General features: G+C 44.7%; 1 protein-coding gene across 8 annotated transcripts in view; it reads right to left on the bottom strand.

The window, feature by feature from the left end:
* NSUN6 (NOP2/Sun RNA methyltransferase 6) overlaps nucleotides 1-18694 on the bottom strand; it is a 154750-nt gene that overhangs the window by 11065 nt on the left and 124991 nt on the right. For all 8 annotated transcript variants that reach the window (XM_029588741.1, XM_029588738.1, XM_029588742.1 and 5 more), the window contains 2 exons: nucleotides 17819-17963; nucleotides 248-396 (listed from right to left, as the gene is read on the bottom strand). In XM_029588741.1, the coding sequence (XP_029444601.1) occupies nucleotides 248-396; nucleotides 17819-17963 (294 nt within the window). The remainder of the gene's footprint in view (nucleotides 1-247; nucleotides 397-17818; nucleotides 17964-18694) is intronic.

The following is an 18694-nucleotide window of genomic DNA, read 5'->3' as shown; positions in this document are numbered from 1 at the left end:
TGCTCATAGTGCTGCAATACACAAAGGAGGCTGGTTATGACTGAGCTAGAAGACAAATGGAGCAGGAGGAAACTGCTGGGCCAAAATAAAAAAACACAACAAATCAAAACCTCCCTTAGCATTTCAGTCTGTGGCAGTAATTTGATTAGCATCTAAATACAAAAAGTGAAAGAATGTTTGTAGTTCAATTGTGAGACAAACATCCAGATAATCATGTTAATCATGTTGAAAACGACAGGACACATACCACAGAAAAGAGTTTGCGCTGCAGTGGTGGGTAAGAGGTCACTTCCTTTAACGTCCAGGCACAACACATACTTGGTCTCTGTCCCATCCCACTACAAGGAGCATCAAGGAGAATTCGGTCAAAGGACTCTGGCAAGAATGGAGGTCCTTCTGAAGCAAATGGAATATAAAAGGAAAATTATCAACACACAGTAATGCTGAGGGCAATATTCATGCTACTTAGCTGGATAAGTTAGGACTGGCTAAATAGCTGTAGCTGAAATATCCAGCCCTGCCGATCGTCCTCTACTTAGCTGGATAACTAGTTATCCTGCTAAATAATTATCTGGCTAAATGGTGGGTGGGGCAAGGACATTCCAGAGATAGGCTGACTTAGTCAGATAAGTTATCCGGCTAACTCAGATATTCATAATCAGCCGGATAGTCTGGTTGGTACATAGGATGTCCTAAAGCTAGCCATATATATTCATATGGGCTAAGTTAGCCGGATACGTTTATCCAGCTAACTAGATGAGCCGCACAGCAGCTGAATATGGACCTCGTCGTAAATAATGGCAAATAAAGACAAAAATGGTTCATCAAGTCTGCCCAGCAAGGTGCTCAGGGATGAAACTGTAATGTTGTGCAGGTTACCCACATCCAGAAAAGTTATGTTTTACCCCAGTGCTTAATTTCTATCCTCTTGCTACTACACTTGTGTATTTTATCCTAAATAGAGAATATAGAATGAATAACTGAGCATTAACTACATTACTTGCGGGTGGCCAGCGGGGCTGTGAATGAGAAATTTAGTCTTCCAATCAATTTCTTTTCGAGTCCTACTACACCAATCTAGACTAGAGGGCTATCTCCAACTAATAGCATATGGAGACCGAGGACACACTTTTTGTCAGTGTCATCATCCCTTGGTATATAGGATAATAATTCACCAGCAATATCCAGTAATCTTATAGCAAAGTGATGGTAAATACTAACTTCCCCAAAACACAATTAACTTCAGGAACAAACAACAGAGACTTCATAAACAGGAGGGACAGAGGAAATTCTTCTGTTTGTCCTGCACAGAAAGCAAACTCTGCTGAGCAGGAACCGTACCTTACATATATCTATACAGCATTGTGCACTCCAAGCAGCACAACAAGAGAGATAAATGGCCCAGAAGTAGCAGCCTCAGGCACACTTCAAAGGCAAAAATAAAAATTTTCTACTAAATCCAAGGTCTGCTGCCAAGAATAACAGTGCAGATTCTGACTTCCCAGGAGGGTCCTGGACTGGTGTAGCAGGACTCAAGGAAAGGAAATTAACAGGCAAGACTAAATTTCAGCTCTCTTACCATCCTGCTACACCAGTCCAGACTAGTGGGATGTACCCAAGACCATTCCAACACAGGTGGGAAGAAGACAGAACTGCTCCAAGAATGCCTGCCCCTTGGCATTATCTCCCTTGGATTGAACATCTAAATCACAGCATCTATGAGAGAATGTAAAGACCAAGTGGCTGCCTTACAAATTGTTTTTATGTAATGTCTGAGTACCTAAGTTGCTTGTGGTTTGGACTATTATATGTTGCCTTATGGGGAGACACACAGCAGTAGTTCGGTAAAGAGGGAACTGCTACTCCGTTTCTCCCAAAGGTACCTGATTGTTTTTTTATATGCAATAATAAACTTACATTTGTTTCTACTAAATTTGGTATGGTACCTTTGTGTTCATGGGGCAGCGCCTTTAAGCTGATTTAATGCTTAACAAAATGTCCTCTGGAGCAGGCACTGTAGACTTTGTCCAAGAGTAAGCCTGAGCCCTTGAAGAATGAACATGAAGTACCTTCAGAACCTGTTGACTCATCAACAAAAGGCTAAGGAGATCATCTGTCTGATTTAAACAGAATATGAGGACCAACTCTATGGAAAAGGAATCACTGCCAATTAAGGTCTGTAAATCTGGGCATAGGCCAGAGCCACTAGAGATACTATCTTTAAGGAATATAATTTGAGAAAGCGTGACTAAGTATCTTGAAAGAAGGAGGCAAGAGTTCTAAGCACCAGATCCAAATCCCATTGGGACACCAGAGCCCAAAGAGAGGGAAAATATGCTTTATACAAAACAGGGAATTAAGAGCTCAGCTCTTGTAAGAAAAAAACTCTTTTGCAGGAAGTCAGCATGGATGAGATGTTCACCTGCTAGGATGAAATGGCCAGAGATTTAAAAGAAGCCTCAAGTCTAATCAACTCCAGCAGAAAGAATCACTGCTGAAGAATATTCCTCTCTGAGCTAACATGCTCCTCAAGGGTTAGGCTGATAAGAAAAAAAAATCAAAGTCAGTTCTTGGCATACCAGGCTGCTAGGAAATGCTGAACTTTTTTCCCTGGCAGCTGAAGAATCTTTTGGCCTTGGAAACTTGTGATTTGCCATCATATTCAATTGTAGGGGATCCCCATAATCTATTCTGTTCAGGAAAGCTTCCAAGTCTGAGCTCACATGCTCTAAGGACTAACTTATTCCTGTTCACGTCAGTGTTAATGTCTGCTACCCTTGCTAATGTGAACTGCTAAAACCATAGTTAAGTTCTGCTCCACCCATCAGAACAATGTACTTGCTTCCTGGGCTATCATTGGTCTCCGAGTATCCCCTCACCCATTCATATAAGCAACCATTAAGTGCAGAAACTGCAGCTAGGCTGTCCTTATAACCTTGGCATCCGATTTGTTTATAAGCCACATATTACCTCTTCTTCTTGGAACCCCTTGGGCTATTCCAAAGGTGACAGAACACACCACAGCATACCAGGTTTACATCTGACATGCTCACAATTAATCTGGGAGGACACAAATCCATTCCTTTTGATAGAACCCTTAGAGATCTTCCCAGACTGGAATTCGACAGAAGCTTCTAAAAAGTCAAAGGAAGAAAAGAACTCTTCAAGCCTTACCACCAGACTGATGGAGCAAAGGTTTCCATATCAAAGCAGGGCATCCCAAGACATCTATCAACCCTCCTTCAGACCAAGGAAGTGCCAGAGGAGACCAGCTTTTTTCTTTCAGAATCCCAAACAGGAGTACCAGTCTAAACCATGAGCCTTGATTTGTACCAAAAAATAGCAGCCACCCACACTTGGAGGCTGACATGCACAGAAAAACTACCAAGGCATTGGAACAAAGGAGAGGCAACCTTTAGGGACCATCCATCCCATACCATGACCAGAACCATTTGCCTGATCGGTTGAGTAATCACTTGCAATAAGACCACTATAACCAGCTATCTACCAGAATTGCTTGGGAGGGGGAGACACACCAACACTCTATGGAGAAATCCCTGAATCTGGAAAAATCCCTGTATCAGCAATTCTTGTCTTCATCACCCTACAAATGAGTTGATCAATATCTGGATAGAATATCACTTCTTTGGGCTGACTCTTCTGGCATCCTCAAGGCCCTTCAAACAGTCACAAGGCCTGTGGACACTATCCTCTGGCAGTCTGTGATTTAGCCCTCCCAGATCTTGTTCAAATAGTAACCCTAAAAGGAAATACTAAGACAAGTGTTAAACTTTAAACATGCTGCCCTGTCTTGCAGTCCACAGCAAACACCATGACATCAAACCAAAGGACAAGCGAGAACAAGCTTCTCTTTCTGGAAGAGAACCTAATTGGCCACAAGGGAATCTGGTGGAGGAGGCCTCCTAGAAGCCTGAGGTTCACTAGCCAGCCTAGGGTGGAAGGTTGCTACACCCCTGTATGGAAGAAGGTCCCTAGGGAGAGGGAAGAAGGGTTTCACTAAGGCTCATAGACTACAAAAGTCAGGAAGTAGCTCCTTTTCCCCCCCAACTCCACGCACGTTTTAAGAGCCCAAATTGAGAAGGACCGGAACTCGAGTTTGAGAGAGGAGCAAGCGATACTTTTTAGTTTGGGCCCACAAATTTTCCCACAAGTACAAGGAATGCAAGAGTAAAACAGACCCTCCATGCATAACAAACTGCAGGCCTTCATAATATCTTTAACATGATGCCTTCTGATAATGAGCTCTGTGCTGAAATCATGGTCTTGCTGGATTCACATCACCTGTGTATATATAAACTTAAAAGAGCATCACTTGGCCTCAGGGACCTCTAACCAGTCACTCTGAGTAGCAAATGTGTAGTCGCATGAAATACCCCAAACTTATGAGTGGCGCTACTAGTGCAGATTGTAGCAGGGCTATCTGCTTCCCTCCACCTCATGGCTTTTCCTATGCAACGGACAAACAATTGAAAGTTTCGGCTCTCTTTGCCAACAAAAATGCTCTCTCTGCCAACAAAAATGCTCCCATCACGTTGCAAAGACCCCCCCCTTTTAAGGGCTGGTTTTTGCCACAACAGCAGCAGCCCCTGTCCAAACATACCTCAGGGAAGGAAAAAAAGCCAGAGGCGTTTGACTTCAAAAGGGCAAACTGAGTTCCCCAACAGCCTCAAGTCCCGCCCACAATGGTGAATATTTATGCCAGCTTGGAGGGTCTCCAGAAAGGAAAAGACCTTTCTCTGCTTTCAGTTCTGTAAACTGCTGCAGCAGCTGCTGAAGAACCGCAGCTGGCTATACAATTGTTTTCTTTGATAAACAGTTTTTCCTCTGCTGTCTAGCTGTAAAGAAAATAAATCCAAGTGCAGGGGAGGAGGAGGAGGAGGGACAGGGCTTGAGGCAAGGAGGAAAAGTGGGAGGAAGTCCCACACCCCACCCAGAAGCTTCAAGTAGAGGGGGACATGCCAAAGACATCCCCTACCAGAAAGGTAAAATCTCAACCAGTCTTGGCTGGAGGCCTGGGAGCTAAGACCCTGCTCCCAAATTCCCAGGTCCTAATGGGAATCCGGGAGTCACCATCCAGACTTTTCTCAACTAGGCTCTGAAAGGAACTTGGAAGTCACAACCCACGCTTCTCTCAACCAGTCACCAAAGGGAACTAGAGAGTCATGATTCAGGTTCTGCTCAACTGGGCTGTGAAGAGAACCCTGGGAGTCATCATGTAGGCCTGCTCCACTAGCAGAACACACACAAACATTGTTGCCCTAGGAGCAGAGATCCTACACCATCAGGGAAAACAGCACACAAGCTGTTGCCCTGGAAGTAACCTCAAAGGCCAAGGAATCTTACTGTACCAGTTCAGTGTGTGTCCATCTGCTGGAAGGAGAGAAATACTGGCTAATTCTGGTGCAGAACCAGCCTATATACCAAATGATGATGCCATTAAGAAATGTGACTCCTCTGTTTACATCAACAATGTATGTTCTCTGTCTCCATCAACTTGTGAGATAACCCATTAGTCTGGACTGGTGTAGCAGGATAAGGAATTTTCATGAAAAAGCATGAAGCAAGTGTACAGCGAGAACACAGAAATCTGATGAAATGTGTGCATGGGTGAGAGTACAGATAGAACTTCCAGTATACCCAATATAGGATGCCTTATACTGCTCATAGATTTACACAGAAATCTGCAGCATTACATCACCAGGACCTAAAAGGGACTTGTACTTTGTGATATTAAAAAAAGTAGCAACCTGCTGTCAAATAAAGAAAATGGTAATAAAGAGACAAAGTAACAGAGGCCAAAATTCAACTTGCTGTGTGTTGATAAAGTTAACTGGACAAATGGTATTTTTGGACTTTGCTTTTGAGCAGCTCCTCTCTTGCCTTTTCTATTAAACTATATTGTCTGATAATCACTGGTGCTCAATTAGCCACATAACTGGATGTTAGAAACATTTGTTTTGTTCACAAATATCACATCCAAAATCCCCCATTCCCTTGTGGAAAGGAAAGCCCTTTTAAACACTGGATGGATGATTTTGGTCTTTATCTGCCATCATTTACTATGTTACTGTAAAAGGAATCCAGGAACTCTACTTTTAATGGATTCCACAGAGGTGATACATCAATTCACCCAACATCACTTCCCCCTACATTCCCCACTTTTGGATGTCTTTGACCATATTTATGTCCAGTTCTTCTGCCCAAGTCAAACTGTCTTCTCCCCTTTCCAATATCACCTATGTATCTACTCCTTTCCTTTCCCCCAACCCCACCTCTGGCTTAAATATGCATCAATGTAGAATCTGTATCTCTCACCTATAATCTTTTTCCCTCTCACAGAAAGACCAATAAAACTAAAGCAACATTCTTTACACCAGGTTTTGAGGCATATATTGAAGAAGATGATATGGCATTGCCTTTCCTCCTCCTTACCATACAAAGGTAATACTTCAGAAAATGTTACTGCCTACTGCCTAAAACTCCTTCCTACTATACTGCCTTGTGCGTTTGCTCCAGCTAATCAGGTCATTTGTACCCAAGTGTACTCTGGTATCAAAATCCCTCTCTTTTCTTTCTTCATCAGCAATCTTAGCAATGCAGTTTGTATCCCAGTTCATTAAGGATTCCACTAGACATTTAACCTCCTTGTCTACATCCAATCTAGTCCCCAAGTCAACTCCTCTGATATCTGAATAATCTACCAGAAAGACTCTAATCCCATTTGGGATCTTCTGTTAGTATGCTTGGTGTTTTCCATAGAGAGCAAGATGAATTAGCCATGATCTTGGGTGATGGCTCCTGGTGGCACTGAACCAGACCTATCTCTCCTAGCTCATACAGCTTTTGCTCTACTGAGCATGTGCATGATTTCCCACGCACCCCATTGTTTCAGAGATCCCTCAATCTATATTTAGCTTTAGGAAGGAATCCCAACGGATCTCTAGGGAGGTGAGCAGGTAACTCATGGCTAATTCATCCTGCTATGTATGGAAAACACCATTTATGGTAAGCAAACCTGCTTTTTTTCTATCAATAAGCCGGCTGAATTAGGCATGATCTTGGGGAGTCCTCAGTAAAGGGCTGCGAAATCAAAGAATACAACTATATATATATATGGTTTTTTGTTTTTTTTTTTGCAACCCAGCCTTCCAAGGTGGAGATCAGACTAGGACTGACGTACTTGCGATAGCACCGCTCTACCCACAGTGCTGTCCGCCTCCGCTTGCTTCTCCAGGCAATCATGGGAGGAGAAAGAATGTAGTGAAGACCATATTACCACCCTGCAGATGTCCTCAATGGGGATGTTGTGTAAATTAGCCACAGACGTCACTGTGGCACAAATTTGATGGTCATGAATGGAACCGATGAGTTAAAAAGTGGGCCACATCATAGCAGTGACAAAAGCAGTTTGCCAGCTAATTTGCCATCGTCTGTTTTGCAACAGTGTAATTAGGGTTATAAGAGACAAATAGGTGTGAAGAGTTTTGGAAAATCTCTATCTTCCACTTATAGAATGCCAATGCCCTGTTACAGGCCAGTCTATGCAAAGTCCTTTTCACTCTGATGAGCATGAGGAAAAAAGGTAGGTAAAACAATGATTTATATCGAATGAAGATACCACTTTTGGTAGAAGTAGGGTTAGTCTGCAACACCATTTTGTCTTGATGGAAGAACAGGTAAAGCGGGTAGTGAACAAGGGCCTGAAGTTTGCTAATGCAGCATGCTGACGTTCTAGTCACGAGGAAAAATACCTTCCACATCAGATATTTCAGTGGTGCTGACTCCAAAGGTTCAAACGGGAGTCGCATGAGCTGCTGAACAACAACATTAAGGTCTCATGGGGAAGCAGGGTGCCTCATTGGGGGATGAATGTGAAGCAGCCCTTTCATGAAGAGAGCAACCAATGGATGTACTGCGATATAGCAGTAATTGATTTGGTTATGGCAAACCACAATTGCTCCAAGATGCACCCAATACAGAAGAGCTGGCTAGACCCACTGAGGAAAGATTGAGATAGCTTTCTAGAGTTGTGATCTCATATGAATGAGGGGCATATCCTTTCAAAAAGGAACCAAGAGGAGTAGCATCTCCATTTTACAGTGTAATTCTTTCTAGTGGATGGTTTTTGGAAGGCCAGCAATAGATGGTTCACACCTCAGCTAGAAGAGCAACGTTAGCAATTACTGCATTTCAACATGCATGCTATTAGATGAAGCATAGCCAGATCTGGCTGCAGAAGGCTCCTCTCCTCTTGCGTTAGCAAGTCGGGGCTCTCTCCCAGCAAAATCGGGGGATGAGATGACAGTTGTACAAGATATGCATACCAAACTTGTCTGGGCCAAGCAGGTATGATTAGGATCATGTAAGCCCTGTCCCTGATTAACTTTTGTACTGTCCTGGCGATGGAAGGGAATGAAGGAAAAGCGTACAGAGGTCTTGTGACCGATCGATCAGAAATGCATCTTGCACAAGTTTCACAGGGTTCCATCGGATTGAACAAAATAAATCTGTTTCTGATTCGCTTCTGATGAGAAGAGGTCAATTTTGGGCAATTCCCAGCATCTGAAAATCCTGTCCACTATAGACTGATGTGGATTGAAAATTCTGCTGAGTTGATCCACCTGTGTGTTTTCCAGGCCAGGTACATACGTCACATGGAAAGTGGCTTGATCGTTCAGAGCCCACTGCCAGATTTCTAGTCTGACAGAGGGCCCAGGAACCCATTCCCCTTTTCTTGTTCACGTAGAACATTGCGACCTGGTTGTCAGTCCGAATGAGAATGCTCTGTTCCTCCAGCAGATGGGCAAAGGCCTTAGACCATTTTTATAGATCACAATTCCAAGTGATTGATTTAGAGCAATCTTTCCGCACATGTCCAGGTTCCCTGCATTTGCACCGAGAGAACGTGCTCCCCATCCTACATTCGATGCATCCGAGGTGAGTATGATGTGATAAGGGGTGGAGTCAGTGGAATGTCCTCTCCTATGGACCTCGAGTGGAGTCACTAGGCCAGATCTTCCTTCATTTCCAAAGTGAGTTGAACAGAGTATGCGAGTGGTTGACATCACTGATTCCAATGTGCCCTGAGGCCCCATTGCAGGTGTTGCATGTGTGAACAGCACCACATGTATCACAGACACCATGTGTCCCAGCACCACAAGCAGCTGTTGAGCCATCCTAATCCACTGATGGATAAGTCAGTTCACATGATTGTGCAGAACTGCCTACCTTTCCAATGGCAAGTATGCTCTGGCAGCTAGGGTGTCCAGATGTGCCTCTATGAATTGTAGAGATTGAGTGGGATTCAGGTGAGACTTTTCGAAGTTGATGAAGAACCCAAGATCATGAAGAAGCTTGACAATGAACAGAAGGGATTTGTGGGTTTCCTCTCTGGTAGGAGTAGTTATCAGCCAATTGTCCAGGTAAGGAAAGACCTGGATTCCTTGCCGGCAAAGATGTACCGCTACCACCACAAGACACTTGGTGAACACCCATGGTGCAGCGGAAAGGCCAAAGGAAAGCACTTTGTATTGCTTGTGCGTTCCATTCACCTGGAATTGGAGGTATTTCCAACAGGACATATGAATGGGTATGTGTGCATACACACCCTGCTGATCCAGGAAGCGTAGCCAGTCTCCCTTCTGAATGAATGGCAAAAAGTGTCCAAAGAGTTCATCTTGAATTTCTCTCTATGTATGAAGGTATTCAACTTGCAAATGTCCAGGATTGGGCAAAGGCCCCCAAATTTTTCTGAATAAGAAAATATCGGGAATAAAACCCTATACTGATCTGATCCGGAAGGGGACCCATTCTATTGCCCAGTGCTTCAGAAGCTTCTGGACCTCCCCCTGCAGTAGCTGGTCTGCATGATTGGTAGATACGAATGGCAGAGGGGGAAGTTGGGAGAAATTCAGATGATATCTTCATCATTCAATAGAGAAGACTCACTGATCTATTGTTATTGCATACCAAACCATCAAATAATGCATTACAGTGCCTCCCACTGGACTGAGATTCATCAGGATTGGCTGTACTAAAAACTCTGAGTGGGTTTTGCCTGCAATTGCATGGTCATCCTCTGCTCAGCAGTGACTGGTTCTGTCTTTGGCTGTGTAAGTGTGGCAAGCGATATTGTTGAAATGGTCAGAAATGCCAGCACGAGTAATATGGTCACTTAAAACTGTAATAAGGGTGAAGTGGGATGCCAGAGTGGTCCAAGAAAGACAGGGACTGGACTGCCACATGTTGTTCTTTAAGTTGAGACATTGTCTCCCTCAGCTTTTCCTCAAACAGATTAGCTCCAAAGCACAGGAGATCTGCTAGCTTCTCGTGCACATCACCGCAGATGGAACTCGCTTGCAGCCATGCCATCCGACGGACACCCACTGATGTCGCTGACATCCTTGCAACTAGATGGAACGACTCAGAAGGCTCATAATAGGTATCGTAACGCTTCCTCCAGTTCCAGGAGAGGCTGCAGGATGACTGGCACTCACAAATCATCTAGGATGTTTGGCTTAAGGGCCTATATACCACTATGAACATACTGAACCATGTAGAATTTGTGATGTATTATGCAGGCCACTAACATAGAACTCTGGAAGTCCTTCTTTCTGAAAGTATCCAAGAAGACTGTGCTGCTCTATAGAGAACCAAACAAAACCCCTCCACCTGGTACTTATGTTTTATATAGGGTATTCTCTGTCAACCTACTCAAAATATCCACTCAAATTAAATTTGATAGGAGAGTGGGGGATGGTTTCATATATTAATGGGCTACCTCCTCGGTGCCATTGTTGTTCTAATCATAAACAGACCCTCCAGCCTCCATTATTTTTATTCAAGAATATATTTTTCATAAAAATCTCATGAGATGGGCTGCAGAGAAACCCCTCTTTTTGTTTTTTATTTTATACTTCAATTTAATATCAATTTATTTTCTTCGTGTGAAACACACTTAAACTGTTCATTCAGCCGTCGGAGATTTAGCTGTTATACTTAGCTTTAAAATGTCTCGAATAATCCCGACTTGCGCAAGTTTCGACAAGTACTGTCTTCCTCAGGGTCTATTCATCCTCATTTCGTCCTTTTTCAAGCAGTTATTTCTTCAATTCTCAGGTGCTCGAACAAGCCTCCGTGTTTGCACTAATCCTGACGGCCGGAAGGGGTAAGTGTCTATAGGGCACCGGAAGCACCGCCCCTAAAACGTCCAAGTCAGGCCTCAAGTACTTCACCTCCTGTGTTGAGACTGTCTCGTGGAATGAACAGGCGTTGACACTGCGGTCACTCGCTGGGATGTCTTGGGTCTCAACAAATGCATTGAGGAAGACGGTGAAAGTGCGCAATGCCTCTGTGCTCCGGAAGAGAAATGCTTCAAAGCTCTTTAAGGAGATCTGGAGTAATGGAGAAATTACTTACCTGATAATTTTGTTTTCCTTAGTGTAGACAGATGGACTCAGACCAGTGGGTTATGTGCCTCCTCTGCTAGCAGATGGGAGACGGAGTCAGATTTCAAGCTGACGTCATCCAGGGTACATATACCCCTGCACTGACCTCACTTCCTCAGTATCCTCGCCAAAAAGCCATTGTAGATATATATTTTGCATAACTTGGTTATACTTATTAAACTTGATTAATTTATTCAACTGAATTAAAAAACTGGAGACCGCCAGTGCATTCAACTAAGTCAACGCCGACACCAGACTGTGGGTGTCTTGAACTAAGAGTAGGCAATGGCTTACCCGTATTTGTTTGGTCTCAAGGCTTGCTTTCCCAGGTCCTCCTTCTCGGAGCAACTGTGGGCAGGATGCTGAATCCATCTGTCTACACTAAGGAAAACGAAATTATCAGGTAAGTAATTTCTCCATTTCCTAGCGTGTAGCCAGATGGACTCAGACCTGTGGGATGTACAAAAGCTACTCCCGGACTGGGCGGGAGGCTGCCCGTGGCCCACTTAGTACTTCCCTTGTGAAGGTTGTGTCTTCTTGGGCCTGAACATCCAGGCGGTAGAACCTGGAGAAAGTGTGTAGGGAGGACCACATTGCCGCCCGACAGATCTCGGCGGGCGATAGCAGTTTGGTCTCTGCCCAAGATACTGCTTGGGCCCTAGTAGAATGGGCCTTAACCTGCAGTGGTAAGGGCTTCCCTGCCTCTATGTAGGCTGCCTTGATTACGTCCTTGAGCCAGCAGGCTATGGTTGCCCACGAGGCTGCTTCTCCTTGTTTCTTCCCGCTGTGAAGGACGAACAAACAATCTATTTTGCACATCGGTTCCGATCTTTCCAGGTATCGCATCAGGATTCTACCGACATTTAGGTGGCGAAGAAGGCATGAGTCGTCAGAGTCCTTATGTTCATCAGGAGATGGTAGGGAGATGGCTTGGTTCAGGTGAAAATCGGAAACCACTTTCGGTTGGAAGGAGGGAACGGTGCGCAGCTGTATGGTTCCAGGAGTGAACCTAAGGAAGGGTCACAGGAAGGATAGTGCCTGTAGTTTGGAGATACAACGAGCTGAACATAATGCCACCAAGAATACCGGCTTCAGTGTTAAGAGGCGTAGTGATAGACCACATGTTGGTCTGAAAGAAGCCCCTGCTAGGAAGTCTAATACCAGACTGAGGTTCCATAGAGGCACCGGCCACTTTACGGGTGGCCAAAATTGCTTAACCCCTTTTAGGAAACGGGTCAAATCCGGATGAGCTGCTAGACGGATACCGTTCACTTCAGCTCTGAAGCAGGAGAGGGCGGCTACTTGGACATTGAGTGAGTTGAGAGACAGCCCCTTCATCATACCGTCCTGTAGGATCATGGGGATTTTGGCTGTCCACGGGAGAGGCTTCGAATATTCTCCAGGTCCGTATGTATGCCAGGGATGTGATGAACTTGCGTGCTCGGAGCAGAGTGTCAATCACGGGTTTCGAGTAACCATGTTTCTTCAGGCGAGTCCTCTCAAGGCCAAACTGTAAGAGACAATCGAGATGGATCTTCGTGAAGAATTGGGCCCTGCTGGAGAAGGTCCCTGTGTGGAGGTAGGCACAGAGGGCTCCCCGCAAGGAGTCTTTACATGTCTGCATACCATGGGCGTCTTGGCCAATCCGCGGCTACTAGTAGAACTAGTCCCCTGTGGTGTTCTATCTTGCGGATGACCTTGCCCAGTAGTGGCCATGGGGAGAAGGCATACAGTAAGACTTCCTCTGGCCAGGTCTGGACGAGGACATCGATCCCTTGGGATTGTGGCTCTCGTCTGCGGCTGAAGAACCTGGGGACTTGGGCACTGAAGTAGGTGGCCAGTAGATCCATGGTTGGTAGGCCCCAGTAATTCACTATCAGTTGGAAGGCTGTGGTCAACAGCGTCCATTCCCCCGGGTCCAGGCTCTCTCTGCTGAGAAAATCTGCTGAGACATTGTCTTTTCCTGCGATGTGGGAGGCCAAGATCCCTTGTAGATTTATCTCCGCCCATGCCATGACAGGATCTATCTCCAGGGACCTGCTGGCTCCTGGTTCCTCCCTGGTGGTTGATGTAGGCCACCATTGTGGCATTGTCCGACATTACTCAAATTGCTTTGTCTCGCAGCTAGTCTGACTGCTCGAGCTTCCAGGCGGTTTATGTTCCATCCTGCCTCTTCCTCGCTCCATTGTCCCTGGGCTCCCCACCCTCGCAGGCTCGCATCTGTGGTGAGCAAGATCCAGTTCGGTGGGGATAGGTTTACTCCTCTGCTTAGGTGTTCTTCCTGTAGCCACCACTGAAGCTGAGAACATACCTCTGCTGGAAGTTGGAGGCGAATTGAGTAGTCCTGGGACAGTGGGTTCCATCGTGAGAGCAAGGATCACTGGAGCGGTCGCATGTGGGCCCTTGCCCATGGAACGACTTCCAGGGTTGATACCATGAGGCCTAGAAGATAGCCCCATACTCTGGGGTGCACATTGGTCATCAATCGTCAAAACTGTTCCATCAGCTTCCTTCTCCTCGGGGGAAGAAGAAAGACTTTGTTCTGTTTGGTGTCAAAATGGGCCCCCAGGTACTTTAGAGACTGGGAGGGCTGCAGACTGCTCTTACCCATGTTCACGACCCAATCGAGCTCCTGCAGTAGGTTCTTGACTTTGCTAGTCACCTGCTGGCTCTCTTCCGAAGACTTTGCCCTGAACAGCCAGTCGTCCAAGTAAAGGTGAACCAAGATCCCGTCTTTCCTTAGTGTTGCCACCATGACCACCATGATTTTGAAGAATGTTCTGGGGCGGTTTGCCAGGCCAAAGGATAGTGCTCGGAACTGGTAATGGTGACCCAGAATCGCAAAGCGTAGAAAATGCTGGTGCTCTTGATGGACTGGAATGTGAAGGTAGGCTTCCGAGAGGTCCAAGGAGGTCAGGAACTCCCCTGGCTGTACTGCCATTGTTACGGAGCGAAGGGTTTCCATGTGGAAGTGTAGTATCCGCAGATGACAGTTGATGTTCTTGAGGTCCAAGACGGGCCGGAATGATCCTTTCTTCTTGGGAACGATAAAATAGATGGAATAGTGCCTCATATTTTGTTGGGGCGCAGGAACCAGAGTTATTGCCTTCAGGCTGAGTAATCTTGTTAGAGTGGCTTCCACTGCCAGTCTTTTGGTATGGGTGTGGCAGGGTGATATAATAAATTTGTTCCGAGGAATGCTGCGGAACTCCAGAGAGTAAACTTCTCGAATGATGTTTAGCACCCTTTTGTCTGACGTGATCTCGACCCATCTTTGGTAAAAGAGGGAAAGTCGACCTCCTACTTCCTCTTCCTGTGGATGGATCAGCCCCTTCTCCTTGGGGGGCACGGCTGGAGCATGCCCCCGGGCTTGTTTCTCTTTTGGTCTGTTGGTTCCGGAAGGACGGGGCGCTTGGAACTGTGAGTTCCTGTAGGGTCTAAAGTGTTGAAAATCTCTGCCCATGGCTCTTCTGGGTGAGGGGCACTGGGATCTTTTACCCCTGTCTTTCAGTAGCCGAGGCAATGGTGATTTGCCCCACTTGCTAGCTAACTTTTCCAGTTCACTTCCGAATAGGAGAGATCCTTTAAAGGGCATTCTCATGAGATTTGCTTTAGAGGTCGCGTCAGCAGACCAATTTCGCAGCCATAACTGTCTTCTGACTGCCACTACCGAGGCTACTCCTCTGACTGAGGTACGCACTAGGACTGAGCTTGCGACCATCAGGAAGGCTGCTGCAGGTTCCATCGTCTCGCCAGTATAAGTTCCGACGTTATTTGCCTCTCTCGAGAGGAGCAAACAGCCTTTTTTGACTCCATTTTCCAGTCTTCTTTCTTTTTGTTTTTATTTTTTTTTTAAACAAAACAGTGAACTGGAAAGGTAGCACTGAAAAGTGCTGTTGGGGGACTGCTGGAGAGAGAGGCAAAGCCGAAAATGAAGAGTGAGAAAAAAATAGAGAAAAGAGAGAGAAGTCCACCCATGCCCCAGCGCAGACCAAAAAAGACTGAGGGATCTCAGAGGCAATGGTCGGCAGGGGAGAGAATCCTGCATATGCTCAGTAGAGCAAAAGCTGTACAAACTAGGAGAGAGGTGTCACCCAACACCCAAGATCATAAGAACATAAGAAAATGCCATACTGGGTCAGACCAAGGGTCCATCAAGCCCAGCATCCTGTTTCCAACAGTGGCCAATCCAGGCCATAAGAACCTGGCAAGTACCCAAAAACTAAGTCTATTCCATGTTACCATTGCTAATGGCAGTGGCTATTCTCTAAGTGAACTTAATAGCAGGTAATGGACTTCTCCTCCAAGAACGTATCCAATCCTTTTTTAAACACAGCTATACTAACTGCACTAACCACATCCTCTGGCAACCAATTCCAGAGTTTAATTGTGCGTTGAGTAAAAAAGAATTTCTCTGATTAGTTTTAAATGTGCCCCATGCTAACTTCATGGAGTGCCCCCTAGTCTTTCTACTATCCGAAAGACTAAATAACCGATTCACATCTACCCGTTCTAGACCTCTCATGATTTTAAACACCTCTATCATATCCCCCCTCAGTCGTCTCTTCTCCAAGCTGAAAAGTCATAACCTCTTTAGTCTTTCCTCATAGGAGAGCTGTTCCATTCCCCTTATCATTTTGGTAGCCCTTCTCTGTACCTTCTCCATCGCAATTATATCTTTTTTGAGATGCGGCGACCAGAATTGTACACAGTATTCAAGGTGTGGTCTCACCATGGAGCGATACAGAGGCATTATGACATTTTCCGTTTTATTCACCATTCCCTTTCTAATAATTCCCAACATTCTGTTTGCTTTTTTGACTGCCGCAGCACACTGTACCGACGATTTCAATGTGTTATCCACTATGACACCTAGATCTCTTTCTTGGGTTGTAGCACCTAATATGGAACCCAACACTGTGTAATTATAGCATGGGTTATTTTTCCCTATATGCATCACCTTGCACTTATCCACATTAAATTTCATCTGCCATTTGGATGCCCAATTTTCCAATCTCACAAGGTCTTCCTGCAATTTATCACAATCTGCTTGTGATTTAACTACTCTGAACAATTTGGTGTCATCTGCAAATTTGATTATCTCACTTGTCGTATTTCTTTCCAGATCATTTATAAATATATTGAAAAGTAAGGGTCCCAATACAGATCCCTGAGGCACTCCACTGTCCACTCCCTTCCACTGAGAAAATTGCCCATTTAATCCTACTCTCTGTTTCCTGTCTTTTAGCCAGTTTGCAATCCACGAAAGGACATCGCCACCTATCCCATGACTTTTTACTTTTCCTAGAAGCCTCTCATGAGGAACTTTGTCAAACGCCTTCTGAAAATCCAAGTATACTATATCTACCGGTTCACCTTTATCCACATGTTTATTAACTCCTTCAAAAAAGTGAAGCAGATTTGTGAGGCAAGACTTGCCCTGGGTAAAGCCATGCTGACTTTGTTCCATTAAACCATGTCTTTCTATATGTTCTGTGATTTTGATGTTTAGAACACTTTCCACTATTTTTCCTGGCACTGAAGCAGGCTAATCGGTCTGTAGTTTCCCGGATCGCCCCTGGAGCCCTTCTTAAATATTGGGGTTACATTTGCTATCCTCCAGTCTTCAGGTACAATGGATGATTTTAATGATAAGTTACAAATTTTTACTAATAGGTCTGAAATTTCATTTTTTAGTTCCTTCAGAACTCTGGGGTGTATACCATCTGGTCCAGGTGATTTACTACTCTTCAGTTTGTCAATCAGGCCTACCACATCTTCTAGGTTCACCGTGATTTGATTCAGTCCATCTGAATCATTACCCATGAAAGCCTTCTCCATTACGGGTACCTCCCCAACATCCTCTTCAGTAAACACCGAAGCAAAGAAATCATTTAATCTTTCCGCAATTGCCTTATCTTCTCTAAGTGCCCCTTTAACCCCTCGATCATCTAACGGTCCAACTGACTCCCTCACAGGCTTTCTGTGCTAATTCAGCCTGCTTATTGATGAAAAATTAATTTTATGGTGGGATTCCTCCCTCAAATCTGTTAGAAATCATGTGAACAAGGCCTTTAGTTGCAAGGAAGATATATATGTAGGAGTGATACAGTACAAAATATAATAAGGGGCCACAGGTAAAGACGGGGATTCTGTGAAGCAAAAACTCAGCTAGGAAAGGTTGAGGACTATTGTGAGAGGTTATTTCTGCCTCTCTCTACTGACTCTGGGCAATATAAACTACAATTTACTTCTACAATACCCTGGCAGTCAGATTTCAAGCAGAAAAAGCCTGGATTAAAACTTATATTTTGCAAATTAGGATTCACTCTTAGAAGTAATGTTTTTACCTTTACTGCCGTCTATCCTGTCAACTGCAAGTGCTTTAGTGCCATCATAGCAAATTGCCTTAATGCAGTTTATCTTTAACAATTCAGCACTGTGCTTAATTTTTTCTACTTTACTGGCAATCTTGTCCATGGCTATTACTTCTCCCTAGCAGGAAAAAAAAAAAAGGAAGACAAAGTTTTCAGACATTGTCATTTATAAATTAATGAACGACACTAAGAAATCTAAGCATGAAAGACAGTAAGAAAGCAGGCTTTGATACTTTTTGCACTGTACCTTTTGATACTGTGCACTATTTCAGAAACACACATGGAAAGCTGCATTACATATCCAAAAGAGCTGTATGTGATGGGGGATGTAAGACTGATGTGCATGGACCAGGAGAGAAAGTTTGGGGTAATAGTGCCTGGAAATCTGAAGATGGCGAAACAATGTGACAAGGAGATAGCTAAAGCCAGAATAATGCTGGGCTGCACAGAGAGAGGAATAACCAGTAAGAAAGAGAGGTTGATGCCCTTGTACAGGTCCTTGGTGAGGCCTCATTTGGAGTACTGTGTTCAATTCTGGAGTCCTTATCTGAAGGGGAATAAAGACAGGATGGAGGCGGTCCAGAGAAGAGCAACCAAAATGGTGAGAGGTCTATATCAGAAGACCTATGAAGAGAGGCTGAAGGATCTGAATATGTATACCCTGGAAGAGAGGAGGTGCAGGGGAGATATGATACAGACCTTCAGATACCTGAAATGATGCAAAATCGTTAAACATTTTCTGTTGGAAAAAGTCAGTAGAACTAAGGGTCACGTAATGAAATGTCAGGGAGGACGACTCAGAACCAACATCAGGAAATATTACTTCACGTAGAGGATGGTGGATGCCCT

This window comes from Rhinatrema bivittatum, chromosome 2 (assembly GCF_901001135.1).
Source record: "Rhinatrema bivittatum chromosome 2, aRhiBiv1.1, whole genome shotgun sequence".
In the NCBI taxonomy this organism is placed as follows: domain Eukaryota; kingdom Metazoa; phylum Chordata; class Amphibia; order Gymnophiona; family Rhinatrematidae; genus Rhinatrema; species Rhinatrema bivittatum.
This window is presented reverse-complemented; position numbering and strand designations above follow the sequence as displayed.